This window comes from Thunnus albacares, chromosome 1, assembly GCF_914725855.1.
Source record: "Thunnus albacares chromosome 1, fThuAlb1.1, whole genome shotgun sequence".
Lineage (NCBI taxonomy): Eukaryota > Metazoa > Chordata > Actinopteri > Scombriformes > Scombridae > Thunnus > Thunnus albacares.
Genome location: NC_058106.1, coordinates 24,317,422 through 24,341,669, shown reverse-complemented (window position 1 = coordinate 24,341,669; position 24,248 = coordinate 24,317,422). Strand labels below are relative to the sequence as shown.

At 38.4% G+C, this 24,248-nt stretch overlaps 1 protein-coding gene and 1 long non-coding RNA gene across 2 annotated transcripts in view; one reads left to right on the top strand and one right to left on the bottom strand.

Annotated features, from left to right (window-relative positions):
• Nucleotides 1–11,055: 11,055 nt before the first annotated feature.
• LOC122982141 lies at nt 11,056–23,172 on the bottom strand. The gene is made up of 3 exons (XR_006403405.1): nt 23,089–23,172; nt 12,851–12,932; nt 11,056–12,736 (listed from the first exon to the last, which is right to left on the bottom strand). It is a non-coding gene; the product is annotated as an uncharacterized LOC122982141 (long non-coding RNA).
• The window catches only part of lgr4 (leucine-rich repeat containing G protein-coupled receptor 4), a 36,546-nt gene continuing 35,190 nt past the window's right edge, over nt 22,893–24,248 (top strand). Inside the window, exon 1 of the mRNA XM_044351202.1 lies at nt 22,893–23,974. Within this exon, the coding sequence (XP_044207137.1) occupies nt 23,790–23,974 (185 nt within the window). The 5' untranslated portion in view covers nt 22,893–23,789. The remainder of the gene's footprint in view (nt 23,975–24,248) is intronic.

Below are 24,248 nucleotides of genomic sequence, written 5' to 3'. Positions count from 1 at the left end.
TGGTATTGTGTATGCTGACTCATTGTCACACTGTCATGGTTTACTGGGACACTGGAATAGAAACAGAGTCATTGTTAATATTGTCCTACTATGACAAATCAAAATGTCTGCTGGGAAAAAAGACTTACAGAGAAAAAAAAACTATGGCCAGAAATGTTTAATTCATTAACCAATTAAATGTAAATCATGTTTAAAACATATACTGCAGTGCATTTATTATGTGCTGTAGTAGGTGAAAATGTTTTGTTTTTTATTTTGAGTGTGAAGTTGTGGCGCACTGCATGTCTGTATTTGTGAGGATGTGATCGTATAATGATCAGAGGAAGGATGACGAATATTGATAAACTTTAAGAATAAAGCTTTGGTGAATCGCACAAACAAATTGTTTGATCACTTTTTTTTTCATTTGCACAATTGCTGAAGGTTATTTGTCCACAACAAGAGACATGTTATGTCTAATCCAGAGGCCCAATTTACAACCACCAGCTTGTCCTCCATCTTGATATTTTGACATTTTGGGAAATGCTCTTATTTGCTTTCTTTCCAAGAGTTATGTGAACATCAATCTCGTATCTGTGCTGAAGCCAGGAGACGATTAGCTTAGCTTAGCATAAAGGCTGGCTCTGTCCAAAGTTGATCAAATCTGCCTACCAGCTCTTCTAGAGCTCAATAATCAACACATTTATAAAAAGGGTAGTAAAAAATTCACAATCTAATTGGTTGATAGCCGTGGTATAATGCGCATACACTACTGCTATGACGTTCAATGTCCTTTTAATTGTCTATGTTTAATTATCACTGTGGCTACTGTTAAAATGTTGCCCGCAATCTGTAAGCAAGCAGGGACGACGCAAAGCCACACCAACAACTGTCTCCGCAGTACCATGGTGCAAAAGCTTTGCGACGCCTTGAAGCAAGAGAGATAATGTCCGTAAGCAGACACAAATGTGAGAGATCTCTCCAGAACTACTGGCGACTGAAGCTTGGTGTCCGGAGAAGATGGGGCAGCATCCTTGCCACACCAAGCAATGCATCTCCTAACAAAATGAGCAAACACTTTGCAACATGACCCCAGTGACACTGGGCAGTTTTTCCATGTCGTACTATTAATGGGAATGTTCAAATTAATGTAAATAAATAAACTCTGGTTAGATTGCTGACTAGCTTGAAAGTTAGTTTAGCAGTTTACTAATGTTGCTTAGCAACCGCAGCCAGCCGGGAACTACTTTCTTGTAACCGTTTTATAAAAGCAATATCTCCTGGCTGTGGTATATTATATTATATCACAGCAAAGGGGGTTATCAGCCGGTGCGTGTCGGGCCGAACATCCCCTAGCTGCGGTATAATCACAACATACCACAGGCAGTCATGAGATATTGCTTACATATAAATTTAATTCATACTTACATAGATACACACATGACATACAAGAAATGTAAAAATAACGTTGTGGTTTTGATGGGAGTTAGGTGCTGTAACTATTTCTTCAAGTGCAGTGACTTCCTGTGGTCTGGTTGCTTGGCAACATCAAGGTAACGAAAAAGACTTCAGATTTGTGCTCGGATTAAACAAATGAGATATAACGTGATAATTAGCGAGATTTAGAAGGGTTGGTAGGCAGATTTTGATACCGTCTGACGGAGCCTGGCTAGCTGTTGCTATGCTAAGCTAAGCTAACTGGCTACTCACTACACCCTAGCTTCAAGTTTAGCATACAGACATGAAAGTGATATGGCTCGTCTTATCTAACTCTAAAATATTAAATAAGCATATTTCCCAAAATGTCAAAGTATTCCTTTAACTGTGTTGTGTACGTTTCCCACTCAAGCTGAAACATTTTTGACTCAAGATGACGTGTCCTTATCTCAGCTGCTGCCTGCTAGAGCAAATCTGGTCTTTGCCAGACTTTTCACTGTGCATTTTTGTGACCTCTAAAGTTTTGCTTTGTTACTGAAAAAACATATTAGTCCATCTTTCAAGTTATCTGCTGAGCATGATGAGCCACACAGCTACAGAGTAATAACATAATTAGTAACAAAGACCTTCACTACAAAAGAATTCATGTACTTTCATTCATCTCAAAGGTGCAAATACATCACTAAGTCTGACTGAAAAGGGCTGAGAGAATGACTATAATCATTATGAGGGAGAAAACTCTCTTCTGTTGTTAACAGTGCAGGCGAGAGCCTGTTTCTAGCTCAACCTACACATTTCAGGGTAAAAACTCATACAATCTTCTAGGATTTTCTTTTTCTTGTCACTTCTCAGTGACCACCTTACCACCACCCCCATGGGTTCAGATTTCTTACACTCATTATGTGCAAGACCTCAAAGGTGGCTCTTACTCATGTTAAAGTGGTCAGAATGGTTTATTCTATATTTCAATCCATGCAGCCACAGTATTCACAGGCACCTGAATGTAACACAAGTTTCTAAATTGATATGAATCATATGAAATTTGTCATTTTTCATTGATAAAGTGTCACTGACATATTAAGGTGTGAAAATAGTTTGAAATTATGTGAATTCTGATGAATCATGTATTCAAGATCTGGGTATGAAATGTCATCATGACATGGACTGCCTGTGAGCTGACGTTCAAAGAAGAGGATGACACATTTGCTGAGGTGTTGAATGATGGACAGAAGTACCAAGAAATGAGGGTGAGAGAAAAGGTTCAGTGTGTGAGAGGGAACTAAAGCATATCTAACCATTAGGAGATGGAGTCATGTTGATTATTCTGTAACTTTGATATCTAACTGTAGCTTAAACAGACTAAGCTCTCTGAAATGACATAATTGCAAAACACATCCACCCAATCAAGTTATTTGGTGACAGATTCAGCCTTCAAGACCTATTTTTTATAAAACAAAAAATATTCTGCCAAACACTCGAGATAAAGAGACAGGAGCTAAACATCTTGTTTCAGACAGAGGCTGAACTGAAGGGCTGCATAAAGAGCCAATATAAGATACATAAGGAGTTTTCTAAACTGCAAATCATGCAAAGATATTCCAGTAGAGCCCCAGAATAAAAAAAATAGGCCTGGAAAATGTGCATATGATCTCCTCTTTAATAGAAATGATTGTCATTATCTTGAAACAAAGCAGGATGAGCAGAATAGAATAGGCCTTAATTCTAGACAAACAGTTCACACCCATCTGAGATTTTGTTGCTCTTTTTTTGGAAATGAGAATGTAAGACATTCATAGAAAATTACTTGTTAGGATGGAAATTTCTTGCAGTGAATTATACTAACACAGCTGCAGGCCTTGCCAAAGGCTGGATGCGTTGAAGGACGCAGCGCACAAAGATGTGTCCTTCAGAGGACCCGAAAGCAAGGCTGAACAGGTGTGTTCAGGCAGATCTTGTCACTTCATAAAGTCAAATATTTCCAAGTACATTACCAGGATGTTGCCCTCAAACAGCCAAGACGAGTGGTAAGCTCAGATAAGTTTCATGATACAGTACGAATTAAGATAATTAATTTTAACAAGTGTTTAAAATCTCATGAACCAGGTAATGGTAAATAGATTCCCATTTATACTCTAATTTTAACTTTTTATGTGTATTCTTTTTATCTGGTGTGTTGGATATAAGGATGTGAATACGCCAATATGCCCCCAATAAATAAATTAATCAACAGTAAGAAAATCAGTAAATATTAGTGACTTTCTTCATTGTTCTAATTCAAGTGCTACATTTACTGATGACCCTCCATCCACCCATTTTCTAGCATTTATGGGTTGTGGTGGAAGGAGGTTAAACAAGGTAGGCCAGACTTCCTTCTGCCCACCAATGTCTTCCATGTCTTCCTGGGACATCATGAGGCATTCCCAGGCTAGATAGTACATGTAATCCCTCTAGGATTTCCTTCAAGCTGGATGCAAGGAGGCATCCAAGAGACATCCCGATCGGATGCCTGAATCACCTCGTTTGGCTCCTTTCAATACGCAGAGGCAGCGTGTCCACTCCAGACAAAACAGTAGGCTACAGCAAGTAAACGATATCACAATTTACCATCCGAACAGATAATGAGCCATATACTTGTGCTGTGTTCCATAAAATAAAAATTTTCCTTCTTGGGAAACTTTTTGGAAGGTTGCATCAGGCGTTGGGGCATTTGGCAGTGCACTATTGTGTGTTACCAGAAAGCAATAGAAGTTATCATTATTTATCTAAAGGTTGGCCAATTGTGTCTTTTACCATATGATCAAACCAAATGCGGAGCATGAGTTTCACAAATCTTGTTTTGCGTGTTTTTTAAATCTATTTTTATGTTTCAACAGAGCATCATTGAGTATCTCGTGTATCTACAGTAGGATCAAGATCAAGGATCATGCCAAGAGTGAGAGGATCCAGAGCTAAGGAAAGTAGTTTTCAGCTGATGCAACAGCCAGTAGCTGTAGTATTATTTCCAAACATCAGACTTTGCCTGCTTTTTGTTGCCCGTGTTGCACCTATGGGGACTTACTGTTGATCTTTCACTGGCAATACTTCTTTTCTTCCTGGCAACTAACTCGTTTTACAGCTAGCTTTGTGAATCCAGACACCTATAGTATAATGACATTTGTTTTCCAATACTGTTTTCACAGTTTCACAATTGCTTCCGGTAAAAACGTATTTTTGCATCTTGCTCACTAAAGCGCTAAAGCTAATTCTACTGTCCGTATTTAACTGCAGAACCCTTAGTTCTTGTATATTGTCTTTAGATTTCAGTTTTTGCATAAGGCCCTCTACAACAAATCTAATATATGTTCACATAAAGATAGTTTTCCTATTTAAAAGAGACTATTTTTTAACGTCTAAATTCGTTCTAAATTTGGACCCATGTCATGGCCTGCGCCTAAATAAATCCTTACATTAACCTCATATCATACGATATATTTCCTCACACAGAAATGGAATTACAGGTAGACTATCAGACCCATTATTTCTGCCTGTTTTTACGTTGCTTTTGCACTTTATTCAAGGATCAGTCAAAAGACAATCTCATCTCATTTCCAGTTAATCCAAAACACTGCTGCTGAGCTTTTCCTAATTCCACAAGACAAGAGCATATTACACCTATTCCTACCTCTATGTATACGTTGCCTGTGATTTTCAGAAAATATTTTTAAATTTTGTTCTTAAAGGCACTGTGCTTGTAGTAGTGTGTTGACAAACATCTTAAAGTGGCAATGATCCATATCTCTATAGTAACAATAGATCACGACTACTTGAATATGAAAGGGGTCTCATTTAGTGATGAACCAACAGAGACTTATCGCCCCACTTTAGCATCATTCAGCTCATTGTTTTGATTTTCCGGCGTGTATCATTACTGTTTTACTTCACTCTCACTGCTGCTATTGCTTCTCCAAATGAATGTTGCTCCATATCTGCTGGATCTATAAATGGTCAAGTCAAGTCATTTTTTATTTATATAGCCCAATATCACAAACCACAAATTTGCCTCAAGGGGCTTTACAATCTGTACAGCATACAGCTCCCTTAGACCCTCGATTTCAATAAGAAAAAACTCCCCCAAAACACTTTAACAGGGAAAAAAAAGGAAGAGACCTCAGACATAGCAACAGAGGAAAGATCCAACTTCCAGGACAGACAGACATTAGGCAACAGTTTGCTAACAAATTCACTTCAACTTAAAAAACTGAACATATGTCAGTGTTGTGTTTTCACTGCCTCCAAGTGGCATGAAAAATTGTGTTGTTAGAGTTACTGTTGTTGACTAGTGTTACAGTAACAAATGTAAAGAAACGACTATATGTGAAACCCATTAAAGACTAAATAAACGTTTTGTCTGGAAGTGTACAGCAGGTGTATTAATGTGTGCACAAAACACAGAATGGAGTGTTTGTGTATAATGTGCATTGTTTGCTGGTTCATATGTATAATTAAAGGAGATATATTATGCACATTTCCATGTCTATATTTATATTCTGGGCTTCTACTGGTATATCTTTGCATGATTTACAGTTCAAAAACTCTTATTTAACTCATATTGACCCTTCATGCAGCCTCTCAGTTCAGCCTCAGTCTGAAACAGGCCGTTTTAGTTCCTGTCTCTTTAAGATCCTCTCTAGGAGCTCGCTGTTCTGATTGGCCAGATTGCAGAAGTTGCGTCTTGGCTGACTTCTAGCAGCTCAGGAGGTTATGTCAATAAACCATGTAACAAACTATAGTAGTAGGATTTCACTACATTTTCTCGTTCTTTATTTCACATGTCAACAGCCGAAATCTGATCCAAAATATGCAAGTGGACAACACAAACAACACATGGAAAAACTTTAGCAACAAAGGCTACGGAACGGACAGCCCTTTATGGGCATGCGCAGCTCATCAGCAAGGTAGAAAAAAACGTTGCAAATGAGGTGTTTTTTGACTTGTAGGGAGTATTTCTACATACGTTCACCTCGAGTGATTTTGGACCTTTGACCATGTTTAACATAAACATCCAATATTGTTACAATATATAAATAACAAAAACCAAAAAAAGCATACAGTATGTCCCCTTTAAGATAAAGAACATGCCTTTGAGAGTTTTTGTCAACATGCGATTATAAGATCTTCTCTAAAACTAGTATCGAAATATAACAAACAAATATGAAAACTAGCTTCATGTAACATTGTGTAAAGTTGGACACTGTGTGAATGTCTGTGTGTGTGTGCATCTGTTGTGGGTGTATGTATTTATGTTGCATGACGCAGATCATCAGTTTTGAGAGGCAACTTTAGGTCAATCTTGTGGAGAAAGTAAAACAGAGGAGCAGTCCTTCTTGTGGTTAATAGCTGCAGTTATGAAATACGACTGGTTAAAGCATGTAAAGCACTCTCTTATTGTAAATGTGCAGTTGATTAAACTACCATGTCGAACAAGAAGCAGAAATGTTTTCAGACTGATATATGCCACAGTGTTTGGCAAAAACAGCTAAATGTTTGCCTCATCACTCCTCGGTTTACAGGGCTCATTCACAGTTATTCCCTTTCAGTCCCTCTGTATTTCTTTGCTTCATGATTCCTTTATTAACAGCATCTCATCAAACACACAAACGCCTAGAGGTCTTTGGGAAAGCCTTGCTTAACTGCACTGGCATAAATATGTGCGCAAGAGAGATCCAGTGATGTGATTCAACCCTCTGATGTCTCTCATAGAGGACATTGGCTGAGAAATTATTAATTAGTTTTGCACAAGAGCAGTAGGCTGGAAATACTATCAGCTATACTTAGGGCTGTAAACTTTGGATCCTATAGACTTGTATGTCAGTGGACAGGATGGCTTGTTATAACTCTTACATTTAAATTGCATATTTCTATCCATTGTATGACTGTAATGGCTGTATGATCCCTTCAGTCACTGTATAAAGTAAATCAGTCTCATATCTTTAGTACACAATGGATTTCCATGTGATAAAAAATAACACTACGTGATAAGGAGTGTAACTTTGATATCAGTAAATCACAACTGTAAAAGCAACGACAGCAGGGGCGAGCTGTATTAGGTTGATTAACGCCAATATGTGTCAGCTATAAAAAGCACTTTGACATAGACATTTCAAAGTAACATGAAGCAACTAACCGAGCACCAAAGAGGCCAAATTAAAAACTGCAAAGTTATTTGATGGCTCAATGAGAACAGTCTCAAAACTCATGACAGGATGAGCCAAATTTGGACAAACTGCTCTGGCAGTGGGGAGCAGCAGTGGCACATCAAAACTCACCAACAGACATACAGACATTTTTAAATGTATTAATAGGTATACATGTGAGCGAGTGTTTCATATAATTGTACTTGGATGGCAGTGCAACTTTGAGCATCACAAGAACTGCCGTTAGGTGAGATCTGTCATGGTGGTGTCCTGTTGCTACTCAAGTGAATGCAATTTATAAAGATAAAACTTAATCACTGGTTCAGACAACAACTGCATTTCATCTACTAATCATTTTTCAATTAAAGGTTACGTAATGTGTGGCTAATTTTGAAAGAATATTGATAATTCACGATGTCAGTCAGCCCCTTCCCCTCCTGTCTCGTCATCTGTCTTGTCACTTGGCCTGCGGTTATTTATTTTTACCTGTGCTAAGTGGAGATAAACAGGAGGACCCTAAGAGAAGAGGTCAGTTGGTATGTGATTGGTACTAACAGAAAAGTTACTTGGGAACTTTAGTTTCCCAAACTTGCCCACAAACTGATGTGATGTCTGACAGCAAAAGTGCAGTACACAATGCTTCACTTTTGACCAGATCAACTAAACCTTCTACAGTATCCTAAATGGCCTGCCTAGTGTTCAAAATGACGAACACCATTGACTTCTTCAAGTGAATAAGTAGCAACATTATGAAGTTTCTGGTTCAGAGCGCAGCTTGATTTCAGCTTGAAACAGGATCTCCCAAAATTTTTATTTTTGGGACACTCACCTCAAGGTTTTATCCATTTACTGCAACAATTTTAGTTCAGCAGTGTGGCTCTGGTTATGTGATGATCTGGAACAAATTGGAGCAAGCTGGACACACTGAGCTCACAAACCCCCCTGGCAGAGCCTCAGTTACACAATATCTGATGAACATGAACAAAATATTCAAAATTCACAAACAACAGAATGCTAATACAGTATATATACAGTATATATTTATATGGACTGGCTATTGAGAGAGATAGGTCGTGGACGTACATGATTAAATAATGTATGGAACATGTGACAATAAAATGACTAAAATGACAACATTTTTCACTATTTCTTTGAAATAGGTGCAGAATTCTTCTATCAGTGTTCTCATTCACACTATAAAACTTCTCTGTCGCTCTGGTGTCACTGTATTCAGAGCTCAGAAGTGCACCTTTGCTTTGTGATAGTCCCCCAATGTTCGGAACTGGTGGCTCTTTCGAGCAGATTTAGTGGTGTGTAGGAGTCAGACAGACATCTTTCTCTGTCTTTCTTGATCTGGTGGTATAGAGAGGGACTTAAACTCCCACTCTCTTTTCAGTGGCATTGTAAAAATTGCCTCAGATTCCTCCTCTGTTCTCTTTTGTTTACCCAAGTGTCTGCAGAAGTTCAGCAAATAGGTCGGAGGATGTACCAAAGGCAGAGTGACCCACAGACACCTGTTGCTTCATAATATACTGTATGTATGTGTATTTGTGTGTAGGGTGTACGATTCAGGTTGGCATCAGCCAGATAATGGCCTGACCTAACATGGGGTGTTGGAAACAAAAATGAACACTGGATGCAACAATCGTTCATTTTACCCCACGTAGTGGAAGACAACCGATGCAACTTCTTTCATATGTGTGTCAGTTCAGCGTATAGACTGCCATGTCTCTCAGCCAAGTTGTTGGAATAATTAATAACTCCATGATCTCCTAATCTGACACAGTGACCATCTCAACAGACAAAAATATATCTATGTCTTATCCCAGCAGAAAACAGTATGAAAGGTTGAGATCTATGAATATTTGGACTGTTCAGAAAGGTGGACATTCTGTAATTATTTGTAGACCTCCTGGACACATCCCACAATTCACACTGTGGAAATGGTAGTTTTAAAGGGGACATAAGATGCACATTTCCAGGTCTATATTTTTATTCTGGGCTCTACTGGAATATCTTTGCATGATTTACCATTAAAAAACTCTTTATGTATCTTATACTGGCCCTTTATGCAGCCCCTCAGTTCAGCCTCTGTCTGAAACAGGCTGTTTTAGCTCCTGTCTCTTTAAGGCCCCCCTCCTGAGGAGCCCCGTCTGTTCTGATTGGCCAGCTTCCCCAAAGGGCTACGTAAACTGACAGTAGTAGGATTTCACTTCTTTTTCTCTCTACTCAAAATGTCAATTTCCCAAATACATCGTTCATGTTTGAGCTGAAATCTGACCAAAAATATGCGAGTGAACAAAGCAAATAACCCATGGAACAACTTTAGCAGATTTAGAAACAGATGGCTGTTTGTGGGCATGCATGAACAATCTGACGCAAGTTTGATGGGGAAGTAGAGGTAACTTTGCAATCTGAGCGTTCAGAGCAGGTTGAAACCTGAGATTTTGACTTGCAAGGAACATTTTTACATACGTTAACCTCAAGTTTTGGAACTGTGAGAACGTTTAACATAAACATCTGACATCATAACTATATAAATGACAGAAAATCACAAAAAGTATGATATGTCAACTTAAACCTACTGAAATCATTCTCCACTGTGCCCAAATGGTCACAGGGGACAGTGACAGACTAATTCTTCCTTAACTAATTTACTTCTAGTCTATACTTTGGTCACATGGGATAATCTACAGTATTTATATGGCACCCAAAAGGTTTTACAAAGCTGGCTTATGGTCCATTTAAATCTTGTCCATTCATCCATTTTCTAAAATGAGTCACAGGGGCTGGAACCTATTCCAGCATGAATTGGATGTCAACCAATTTATGTTGGAATAGGTGGAAGGTGGAAATCACTTTGCAGATTCAATACCGTTTTGTTCAGTTTAAAGATTTGTAGTCACTCTATAGTACTGTGGCTTTTACTGCCTTTCAGTAAACTTTTAACCAGGAAGTAATTATGGCTGAGCTGACAGCAGTGCTCTCAGTCAACAGTGAGCGGCTCCACGGCTAAAATTTACTGATTCATTTAATGCCAACGGTGATTCCGTCTAGTTAGTTCACTTTGTAGATTTCAGTGATGAAGATTTGTTTGTACATGTGCTGTTGGGTAAGAGGTGGTGTTCACCCTGGAAAAGTCACCACTCGATCACAAGGCATCAACACCCATAATTAAGAGTTTCCAATTCACATCATCGGCCTGCTGGCAGAAACTGGAGCGCCCAGATGAAACTTGCACAGCCACAGGGAGAAAGTGGAAACTCGACACAAAAAGGCCACAGTTCTCTCTGCTAGGCAACAGGGCGAACTGCTGAGCCACCGTGCTACAGTATCATTAACATAATGCATTTATCATAAAGGTTAATTTGCAACAAATTTCATTATGCAGAAAAGATGACACACTGTGCATACAGCACTTAGAAGAATTTGCAAATTAATGAGATTCCAAGAATTCAGTGGCCACAGAAATGTTATCATAAATTGACAAGCTAGTTATTAGTAGATGAATAATATCAAATTAGATTAGTCAAACAATGTTTAATTATCTTGATTATAGCAAATTAAATTTGGCTGGACTGCCTCTTGCCTCTTGCCTGTCAGACTAATTTCAAGATAGATAGATAGAAATACCATGTATGTCACTATTTTAGAAAACATGAATCTTTTCCAGGCAAATACTGTACACGTAATGTAGACGTAATCTATATATTTATGCTGCCAGGAAGTCTCACACACACACACACACACACACACACACACACACACACACACACACACACACACACACACACACACACACAGATTGAGTCTCTATATTTTGTTTGCTGAAAGTGCTTTAACAGCAGCATATAAAAATAGGCTCAGAGGAGTCAGAATCTTTAAACGGTTCCTTTACAAGAAAATGCTTACAGTGCGATGCTTTGTTTTCATGTTCATGTACTTTTATTCATCCTCACATCATTATCCCAGCTATTCAACTTGAGGATGACTGACGCACAGTAGTGTGTTAGCAGTAACTGAATGGGTCGATTGCTTTATTAATAGTAACATGTTTTAGTGATTGTGTCCACGTTTTTGGAGGGTGTGGTGACTCATATCTTGTTGACATGGAGACCAAAATAGCAGCCAAATGGAAGAGGACATTCAGTCTACCCTTGAGACTTTGCATGATGGTGAAGAAAATGGAGAAAGATATAGAGGAGTGACAGAAGGAGAGAAGAGAGCTTAGAGAACTAAGGTTTGTGTTGTGTAAGCCAATGGTGAGTCACACTCACCGTTTGAATCTTGAGAACTAATAGAAAATCGTTTGTTTTCTCTCACTAGGGAGTGGGTTAACTCTGCGAGGACAAAAAAGGAAACAGCATGAATTATAAGATTCTATCTGACGTTTTTGTGAAAAATGGGTTATTCATATGAAACTATTCTTTGACATGTTATTACCATTTTGTATCAGTTTATTTTTTGTTTTCTGTATTATAGGCCCTAAATTTGAGAAAAGAAAAGGTTTTATCTCAAAAATCAATCTCAACCTTAGTGCTATAAGGTTCCATCTTCCAAGCACCAATCAGTGCTTGGAAGGTGGACTGGAGGGTAGGCTTGCCGCAATAGTCAATGTTACCGATGTTACACGGTGTTGGGAAATAACATCGATTACTTGCCCACCACCCATACTCTCGTTTTTGCTTTTTTATAGAAATAAAACCCATTTAGTTCATTTTCACGTATCCGCGCCCATGTTCATCAAATAAAAAAAATTATAATTTGTAAAATACTAAGCGTGTTTTCAATACTTAGTTGGACAACGGACGCTACTGCTCCATGAGTCCACTGCAGTAGGGTTGCAGCAAAAAGTAGCAGAGTGAGACATCTGTCCTCCCTTCTGCTCTCTGCTGTAAACAAACGTAACGCTAGCTGTTAGTGAGCAGCTGCTCTCATGTCTCTCTGAGTCTTGGTGCTTGTTTTTGGCAAAAACTCCAGCTCTTAGCCTGCTTTTGGTGTGTCTCTCTCTGGAAGGCAGACGGGTTGCTCCAGTTCTGGTTCTAAGCGGTGGTCGTCTTCTGGCGCGTCCCTGTGTCTGTGTGAGCTGCGGAACGGCTATGCACAGAGGACGAGGGCTGGCACTAACTCTTAAGTAATGAGAAGACCTAAAATGAAAATCTAATGTTAAAAAGCGAATATCTTATCTTGTAAAATGTCCAGTGTAACTGGTAACACCAGTGTTGTCACAAGTTTATTAATCAATGGGAAAATTTCCTCACCGTGGCATCTCTACTGGAGGACCAATCAGCTTCCGCCTCTTTACCATGTGACCTCACTGCTCTGTGACTGTGGCTAAAGGAGCTGAAAAGATCATGAAATGTTGCTCAATCTTAAGTTTTGAAACCTCAAAATTGATTATTTTATCAAAATCATTATGAATAACTCTGATACAAACACCAACTGAGGCGGAAGTCTTTTTCTTGATTCTTGTAAATTCGGTAGCAGAGAAAGACAAGAAAGGCTCTGAAAGGACAAACAGTAGCCACAGACAGCAGGGAGGAAATATCAGCAAACAAATGGAGAAACATTTCTGTTTTTTCTAATTGTCTTGTAATTCCGTTGTTGTTAAAACTTTATGAACTATAATACTAGTTCAAATCTGTCAGTGAAAACCAAATGTAGATGTATCAAAATTTAAAACATGCAGCTAAATTGATGTCTGTGCCTAAATATCTTGAGTTGTAACTCCCTTTACTAGTTCATACATTGCATTGCAGAGTGACATGAGAATGTGATTCACTAAGTGCATTAAATACTCTCACAGTAGGTCAGGTGAGGTTTGGAGATGTAGGAACTGCCCTGCTCAGAAGTCTCATAACATAACCCAGCAATGTGTCAACATTGCAACAGATTTTTTACCAGTTTGAACACTGATTGTACTATTTACAGGTCAGAGGTGAAACATTTTGACATTTCAGATTTTTCTGAGATTGTTGGAGTTTAAAGGTACCCTGTGGAGATTTTGACCACTAGTAGGGCTATGTAGCAATGGTTTATGAGTGGGTCCCCATTTTGTGTGTATTACATGCATGCACAAGCATGTGGCAGTGCGATACACATATCTGCTGTTAACGTCCACACTGACTGACAGTTGGCAGGGCTAACGCACCAAGAAATGCAGTAATGTGCCAAGAAAGGCAGAAGCTAGCAAACATGGATTTAAACAATACAGGAGTTAAAATTTTATTGATTTTTTAAAAAATCTGAAAATGTTTAATGAGGAAGGAAATGCTTTTTACATATTTGTTAGACCTGAAGAATACATACAATGTTTTTCAGTGAGAAAAAAATGGATGTAAATTATATTGACCCCTATCTGTAGCCTTTAAAAGCTTCACACATTGAAGCCTAATATGAAAGTTGTGACATTTCGAGGTCTTCCCCTGAAGAACCAGGAGAACCTCCACAGCTTCAACCTAAGAAAATATAACCTCTGACCAGTTTGTTAGACAGCTTTTTCTTCAATTAATTTCATCTATCAACAGTAAACAACAGACTTAGATGGCATTTGCTTTGTCAATAATTCTGGGCCAAACATGTCACAAACTTGCAACCTTTTAACTGATTTTCGTTCCCCACCCCCTACGCACCGCACTGTTCAAATTACACCACTGTTTCTTTTTATTGTCTACACCCAGTAGACTTTGTGGGCATACAAAAGGAAAGCAGCATGGTTTTCCGGTGCTCCATCAATTGCAAATGTAGTTTCACAATGAACAGGCAGGATAAGCCAAACCTCGCCATCAGCGGGACTTTCAGATTGAGAGGCTGAAAATTAATCTGACAGCATGCTTTCAAAAGACAGCCTGGAGCTACAGGACACACACGGGCTAATATGTGTTTCTATGTCTCTCTAGCCTCTGTGGTTTTCAATTATTATGTTTTGGGACTGTTTGGGCAGAGTTTCACACTGGGTTGCTCTTTGTGGCTAAAAAAGCCCACATTTAATTTACCATGTGTTTTTCTTGTTAAATATATTCTCCTGATAACAGTTTGTAAATGACTTATTTCCAGGGAATGAGCCAGATTTATTTAAAAGCACAGATGCTCGACAGTAAAAATAAAAACATCGGAAACAACAGCAAGGCACCATTATAGTGTTTATGAAGACAACTTATTAATTAGTTGTCATAAGGCATTTATTATTATATTGTTAAGCATTTTTACACCATTTACTATGTATTCATTGCTTTGCATTGCATGATTTAATCCAATATTATGTATGCTTACATGTTATTAGTAAACTTTAAAGCAACTGTCATGATTTGCACTGATTCTTGAAAAAATCTTTTTGGTAAATTTGCCCCTTTTGAAGAAACTGGGAACACATTTTTCTGGGGATGCAACAGACTGTGAACTCCATGATGGATTTTACTGTCAGTTCTGAACATTGACAGAAGTCAGTCTGAATAAGGCACATCTTGTTCATCTGAGAGGATACAATATATCAGACATTTGTCACCAACTCGAGAGAAACAACAGTGAGCACTGTACTGATGCTAACATTCTTGACACAAGAATATAGCTTGAGGGGACAGTACCACAATGAGCAGTTATACAGACAGAGAGGATGAATGACAGGACCACATAGGCTGATCATGCAAGAATGCAATTACTGGACATGCATTCTGCAAGATTTTACAGGGTAATTTGGGGGATAAAATGTCTTAACTTACCGAAAAATTGTTCCACAGTGTTCTTTGGCTGAGAGAATTTCCACAAAAATGACAACTGAAACATCTGCACTAATACGTGAGAGTGTCTTCATTAACTTCTAACAACCATTCTTTTTATTAAAAAACCTGGAACAATTTGCCCTCTTTTGCTGGTAAGGCATTATATCCATGAGTAACTTTTAATGAGAGAGGTAGCTTTAGGCCTTAAGACTGAGATGCTTCTTTAGAGCAATTTGTCCTCCATTGCTGCTGAGGAATTATATCCATGAGTAACCTTTAATATGAGAATGTTAGCTGTAGGCCTTAATAGTTAACATTTCTAGGTCACCATATCCGCAAGCCTCATCTATCTGAGTCAGTACAACACGATCCGGTTTCTATTTAGTTCCATGACCACAGGTTCATAGTAAATGTAGTAGCTCTCGGTTGGGCAATATGAAATTGGTGTAAATGACACTCATGAGCAACAATTGCACATTGAGACTTGAATGGCGACAATTATGTATGTCCTCAAAGACCCCTTTCACTGGCTCAAAAACAGCAATGTCCCAAGGTTATTTATATAATACTGTCTGAACAAAATGACAAGTGCTTCATTACCTTGAAATGCCAAAAAAAGTCTTTATTTTCATTAGTTCACTTCACAGCCCTCTCTGTTTCTATGATCTTTTTGCCTGAGATACTCCTTATTTGTGTCAGCTATGGTCATCAGACAAAGAAGCTTTATTATAGTCTGAGAATGACGATCATCGGACATCCAAGGCCGTTCTAGAAGAAGGTGATCATTGTGACCACTGACACTTGTCTGAGGACAGAGAGATAGCGTCATCTGGCGTTACGGTCACACTATCCCTTACTTGCTAATAACTGTTCTAGCCTTATTGTCCCTCAGGCTTGCCTTTCTTATTGAACATCAGAGATAAGAAGAACATCCAAGCAGCGAGAGACAAAAAATGCCATTTTCACCGTAAACACTGGTGCTATCTTGTATAATAACAGGACAAAGAATTCAAACTCTGCGGCAGAAGATGTAAAATAACCAAGGTTGTGTTCTGCATGAACAGGAAATCAGAGCTGTATGAAAGAACTGTCTGACTCAAGAATCTGTGTTAGCCATATCAAAGCAATTTCATGGAATTAGTGGTGTATGTTGCATCACGTCTGCTCAACCACTAGTGAGGCTAAAAGTGTAAAATTTGCCCTGAGGATGCTGAAAGGGCAAGACGCCATGTTATCACCTACATTAAGAGGGTTTATTGAGTGCACTTGGCAACTTTTAGACTCACGTTTTTTTTTTCACTTATCCGACTTACATAACAGATACACTTCCTTTTTAACAAATGAGAAAATCCACATCTAGTCCTAGAGACTCAAGTCTCTCATTACCCAATCCCTGTTTTTTTACACTTCAAGTCTATTTCTTTAGTAATTATCTTACTAACCTCAAGCTGACTCCATTGCATGTGTTGAATGTGTCTTTTATTTGGCCACTTTAGGGCAGTGCAACTAGCTGTAAACACAACATACAGCAAACATGTTAGTGAACAGTTGCCTATTTACACATCAAGCACACATTTCAGGAGATCTGATGAATGCAAGTCCAATATTCACTTTCTTTTTTGTTCTGGTTTGGTCTCCACCAACTCCTGAGGGAAATATCAGAGTCTTTAGTTGCTAAATGCTCTACTATGTTCACCGGCTAGTCGCTAACTTTGTCTGTCTGCCGTTTGGTGCTGAGCAGGTAATGCACAGTCGCTTTTTAGAGCTATTTTTTAGAACTGCATGCTAAAGATGGAAACGGTGCAGTGAGAGTAAACCAAAACAGCAAAGTTGCAGGCCATGAAACCAAAACAATGTACCCAAAGATGCTTAAAAGCTCCATAGAACTGAGGGGAACTGCAGTCGGGTGATATTTCTTTGTGGCAACATTCTCTTTCACGTAACACGTATCTCTTTCACCTAGCCATCTCACCCACTTTTAATATAATAACATTGATTAGAGCAGCTGTTGCAACTTGGTTGAGGTGGATCTAATATACCGCTGGCTAGTTTAATCTAAACAATTCATCCTATTTTACAAGGTGATCAAAAAGTTTTGTATGTAAAAACTTGATCTACAAAGTAACTAGCAACTAAAGCAGTAAAATAAATGTAGTGGAGTTATTAATCTTTAGTAGAATTACCTCAAAATTGTTAGTTACTGAGTTACCACCACTGGGATTACTTTATTTATTTATTGTGGTTATTTGATCAACTGTTTTATTCTATCTAATGTTTGCATTTATTTTATGCTGTTCAAATAATTTTCCTCTTTTTCTTCCCTTACTTCTGCTTCTTTATAAAGACACTCTGACATCAGAGATGACATTGTGGTACAGCATACTGACACACTTCCATACTATACTTTATTAATCTATTACTGTAAGTGAAGTGCATTTGTTTTCACAGTTTTCATTTCGCTGAACTCAGCATATGCACAGTTTATATTTCAGTATGGTGTAATACTCCTGGGGGGCAAGAATTCATGACCATTGAGAGAAAGGAAAATAGTTTGGAGCACTGAGAAATTCTAACCACTGTGGGGTAGTGTTTCTCTTCATAAGAATTTGGCTACACCAACAACTGTGTTAAGAATGTAACTATTATTAAAATTAATGTACACTTCTGGCTGAATATCTGTGCTCTTTGGATGAAACAAATATCATAGCACACCTTTCTGTAATTCTCCAGTGCTGACATACTGGCCTTAAAGACAAAAACTATAAATTAGGTTTGTTTTCCTTTACTTACTCACGGTGAATTTTCTTTCACATATGTCTCAGAATACTTTGCATCATTATTTTAACTGTTTGAATAATGTGTGGTTTAGATGAAAGTGTAGTTGAGTTCAGCTGAAATACCAGACCCCTAATATCTGGTGTCCCATCTCAGATGATGTAATTTTGTTGAATAAACAAGGCATACCAGTGTGTTTGTCTTTTTCAATGCTGGAAAACAGGCTGAATGGAGGAACTGAAGAAAACACCCTATTTAAGTACTAAAATTCTTGACCAAAATACATTGTGGAGACAATCTCATATCGTTTTTAGGTATTTTTATGTATTTTAAGTCTGTCTTTTACATCTACATAGGCTCTTCTCTTTCACACAAAATAAAACAGAAAATAAATAAATAAAAAGGGGTTAGCGTTGGTATCCAATGAGATTATTTTAAGAAACACTGCCCCTCAGAGCATGTTTTCAACCACACCAGTAGACACAAACATGATTTTACACATAGAAAGTTGGTTAAGACAAGTGTTAAGACCCAAAATTAGCAGATAAAATGTTCTGTGTTAATTTAGTTTCAGTGCAGAATGGTGCCAGTGAATTCTGGTCAATCTGTGTTGTTTACTGTTGGGCCTTTTGGAGGTTTCAGTGAAATCATTCAAGAAAACATACTGGAAGGTGCCCACTTGATAACTTCATCAATACATATTTGCTTGGGTTTTGTTTTATTCTGCTAGGTGGTACTGTATATACACACATACCTAAAATAATACCTAAAAACAAATCATTTTTTGTAAGATTTTGCTCTTTTTGTTTGACTTGCATAAGCACATGGCTTGCTCATTTCAGCATTGCTCCAACAAATACTTTGACTGGTCGATTGAAAACCAATTTTAATGACAGGTCTTAGTGCAGAGACCTGGCATCAATTAAAAAGTGATTACTGTTGATTAAAGGTCTCCTTATACTTGCTATCCCCACCACTCTCTGCTTATGTCTTAAAATATCTCACAAGAAGACAGGGAAAGTGGAAAGTGTTACTCCCATCAAATGAGACTGATATGAACTGTGGGCCCACTACACAGCTCCAAGAGATCTTAAGCTGAACTACACTAAGCAACTGCAAAACTAAGCTGTGCTAAAGGAGGCGGGGAGCTTTAGTTAAAAGTGAAAAAATATGCATTCCTACAACTCCAAGGATGTCTTATTGGCAAATTGTATGTGATTAGCTAGCAAGGTAGTCAGCAATGTGTGCAAAGCTCGTACCTTCACTGTGAAAACTTCTGAGCCAGGGGAAGTTACACTGAAATGTTATATATAGTATGTGTTTAACAGTATTATTTAATAATTTTTGTTGCATTGTTGTATGTGATGAAATAGCAATGTTTCATTTATATCAATGCATTAGTGTGATTATTATTAATTATTAATAATATTTTCAGAAATGTGAATCTGACTCTATACCTTTTGGGAAAGTGGGAACGAGTGGAGCTGATGTGACTGGAAATGATTGATGCCACACTGTACACCCCCCACAGATAATGTAATGCTCGTAATCCAATCCCAGTTTCCATATGTGCAGCAGGTGCGCTATGTGCCTCTGGCTACAAGAATACCAAACATAGTCACCCCACCCTGTGCACCTTGAGCCTTGTCTGGTTTACTGCCCTTTCCCACATGCACCACTGATTATCCCATAATGTGGAGGGTGGAGATGCTCTGAGCATCAGGTGCTGTAAGAGTGAATTTCTAAACGGTGTGTTAAGGAGAGTGGTTTATTCATGGTGGGAATATTTGTGCATAAAAAAAGATGTGGAGGCTGAAGCAAGTTCACTTGCTCAGTAAGAGGTATAAGAGGAGGAATAAGTATGATGTTCATGCCATACAGTGAAAAGAAAGAATGTGAAGGTCTACTGTAGGTGGTGGACAGACATTTGTTTGCTTTCTATGCTGGTATTCTGACCTCTTGTCCTATTTTATGCTTGTTGTTAGAACTGGTATTACAGTCTTTTCAAATATATCTACAAGTATGCATCTACTATAAATGGTAAATGGACTGTACTTGTATAGCGCCTTTCTAGTCTTCTGACCACTCAAAGTGATTTTTACACTACGAGTACTTATTCTACTCCCCACCCATCAAACTACTTGATGATGTCTCCCCTCTGATTTCAACATGTTAAAATGTCAAGTAACTCTAACTATGCACAGGTATCTTACACAAGTAAAAATGATTGATTCTAAAATGAAAATGTATTACCTCTTAGTCTAAAATGAGACTAACAAAAACTCTTGTAGTACAATACTCTTGGCACAAAACTATTGTTGTCTTGGACGTGCATGTATGTATATCAGTATAAACTGCCCTGCATATATTCCCAGTTCCATATTATTCATGTGAGAGTGTAAGAACATAGCTTACACTTAAAAAACTGAATTCAGTGAACCACTACACAATTAATGCTGAATTAAATTATTATATTTAAAATGTCGTGGATTCCTGATTTCATATGATTTGCTGCTGTCTCATATTTGGTTTTGGCAATAAATGAGCTTAATATCGGAAAGAAAATCCCATGCACCACGAGGATGCTGCTGCAAAATGATGACTCTGATCTGAATTGAACAGCTTGAGAAAGGTCAGTACGGTTAGATGGATTTATAGCAGCAAAGACATTATTGTTTGTTGGTGATGGTGGTGGTGGTGGTGGTTTTAAAAGTTTTTTATTGTCTCATGCTTATTTAACATTCATGTTTTCCACAATATAAATTTAGATGTAGGTAGATGTAGGCGCAGGGGTGTGTGTTGGCACAGCAGCAGTGTATGTGGAGGTGATGGTGGTTCAGTGTCTTTTGATGGTCGCTGTTGATTCATTCTGCTCTTCGTTATTATGCGTGTGTCTGAGTGTTGTGGTTTAAACAGACAAGGAGGTAATATGTAACCCTAAAAACAACAATATGCAACCCCCTCGAGGCAGGAAGTGGGCTGTTTGTCTCTGCATTCTTCAGCTATCCTTTACCTTCATCACCTTTCTGAAGTTTAAAAAAACATGTGGACTTCACTAGTATAATTATGGCAAAAACGCCTGTTTAAACTTGTGTATATTAGTCTAACTAGTAATTACTAGTGATTGCTGTTCTAAAATGTGTTATTATATCTATTTGTTTAGCATCTATTTTGCATAAATTGTCAGGAAATGCAAAACATCCACCACATCCTATTAGTGAGGAAAAACTACTGGTATTTAACTGTATAATCAGAGGTGGGAAGTACTATGCTAAAGCGCAGTTACTTGTACTTTACTTGGATATTTCCATTTTGTGAAAGTTTATACTTTTGTTCAACTACATTTCAGAGGGAAATACTGTACTTTTTATTCCACCACATTTATTGTATGACTTACCTGTTAGTTTTCAGATAGATATTTTACATCATAAAACATATGAGAACTTGAGTATATAAAAGGAGACAGACCTAGCAGTACATTGTCCCACTATAAGCTGGTTATTACTGATATGAAATTTTGAATGAGTTGAATTGAATGAATTGACTAATATTTGAGCATGTTTCACATTGTGGTTTTACATAAAGAATCTGTATATGTCTCCTACCAATGAATGAAAAGATGAAACAGATGAAAATGGCATATTTTAGTTATTGAAATAATATGCATTGTTCCTGTCAAATAAATTAATTTCTAAAGCATTGAAAATTGCTTAAATAATCTGTAAACGTATATGTGCAAGGCTGGATTACCGACCAGGCAAGGCCATGGTGTTCAGGGGCCTGCAGGGGCCCCAAAAAGCCTCAGGTTCATTGTTTTTCAATCGTTGTACTTAATTGAATTTATTGCTAATTTGTTTTTAGAATTTTCATCATAAAGTATAATATACTGGATATCAAGTTTGGTTTTGTATAATTAACAACTCACGGCACTGTATCAAAATCTAGTATTCAGCCTTTATTTTAGTTAATATTGTGCTCACATGGTGCATATTCCTAAATGAAGTTGTTTTGATTAAACTGTCTCAAACAAACAGCAAACAGAAAACCTGGAGTCAGTATTCCAGTATAGGAGTACTGGTTTTGTTTCTGAGTTGCTCTGTGCACACAAAGCACAAAGGGGGAGGGTAGGTTTAGGGAAGTAAAAAGGGACCCAAGGGACCCAATAACAAAGTTTTGCCCCATGTCCCCTTAACTGTTTAATTCAGCCATGTGAATGAGGAGTGACATTTACTACTCAAAGACAAAAAAAAAAGATTCCCCAACAAGCATTTAAAATGAGCCCCCAGAGGTTTGGGGTCACAGCATGTGCCAAAAAATACACAGCAAACATGCAATTCAAAAAAGTCAAATCTATTAATGCACTCTGACATTTGAAACATGAGAAATAGTTGATTTACAAGGAATTAACCTCAATCCTTCCAACTAGGGTCCCTGCAGACCCCACAGGTATACTTTTTTGTCATATCTCACAGGTGCTTTATTCTATCATTCCAGTCTTTCATGACTTTGTCAATCAATGTGTTGCTAATGACTTCATGTCATTGTTATCTGTCTCTGTTTTAATTAGGGCTTTATATCAATGCATTGTGGTCCCGGGGGACCCCAGTCAAAAACAACCAATTCTGCCTATATGCAGTTTTAAAAGATGGAACTATTTATTGAGTTCATGTTTGCCATGGGTCCTAATTTAAAGTATCACACACTATCAGGAGGGGGGTTGGGGCACTCTGTCAGTCATTTTGAAGGCTTTGTGGAAAGATTGTTGGGATAAAAGCTGCAATTTGTATTAAAAAAGTATTTTCGTTTTACAAAATACGCAAATTAACTGTAACTTTCCTAAAACAATCTGTTTTATTTCAGAAGAAATAAGTTAACATTTTTGCTATTATGGTTGTATCTTACAGTATACTCTTAGGGTAGTCCTTGTATGTTAAACATGTTGGTAGGATGAGGGTTAAACAATCATTACTCAGTAACTCTGTGCAGCCTTGTGTGAGCAGCTTTACCTGACTTTTTTTTTTTTTTTGCAGAGTCCTAGCTGGTTGAGTGTGCAGCCGGTTGGTGCAGGTTTTCAGTGTGTTACAGGCCGGGCCCAGTGCTGCAGGTTGTCCGGTAGGGTGCCTGCCGAGCTACAAGCATGCTGTTGATGTCAGGAGCAAAAGGAGGGGAACGTGAGGAATGGCTGAAAGCTGACGGTGATCTGTAGCAAACAAACCAGGACGTCAAACGATTTGTCCGGTAACTGTTTAACTGACGGTTTCCCCGCCGCCCGGGATCAGCCTCTTTGTAGCGACGCATTAACAGGCACCGCTCGGGTTTTTTTGGTTATTTAATGGGACAACGAAAACGCAAAAAACGCAAGGTAGGCTACCGCTGCTGTCGCCAGCATTGCTACTTTATTTTCATGGACTAATACGACACGCAGGGGGTTTGAGAAATGTTTCACGGCAAGGTAAACCGCTCGTCTTCGAGGACAACGTTGGGGTTTTAACGCTAGCTTAACGTTTAACGTGGATGTTTGTTTTGTATGAAGTGTCCGGACGTTTTATATTGTTTTGAAAAAGCGACGGTTAGGCTTCATCTCTTCATGCCTCAACCGACCAAACCACATGAGAAGTCGACGTCCGGAATAGATTAAACCACAAACAAAGCCCACCCTCCCCTCCTATTTTTTTTAATCGCTTTCACCTGAACCGACGAGGAGAAAATGCGTGTGGATTTGTTTTGGGTATGTTTGTGGTGTTTCCTTCGCCCCGGTGCCACCGGTCAAGGGCAGTCGACTCCGGCCGTTTGTTCGCCCTCATGCAGCTGCGATGAAGATGGGGGTGCAGACTGCTCCGGGAGAGGACTGACCACCGTCCCAACTGGGCTCAGTGCTTTCACTTATTACCTGTAAGTACTAAAAAAAACCCAAACCCGCATCCACACTTGAAATACAACCCTCAAAACACGTCTGTGCACTTCCAAATGTCTTCACCAGGAAGGCCCCCGTATGGGATGTTGTGTGTTTACAAGTGGGTGATGGACATTCAACATCACAGGGGTAAACTTTGCACAAATGTCTCGCAAGAGGAAATACTCAAGCGAAGATGTTGGGGATGAGTCTCCTGGTTTAGGTTTCTAGTCTGAGTCATAACTCTCAAGGTCTTTTAGTTCAGTTTAAACC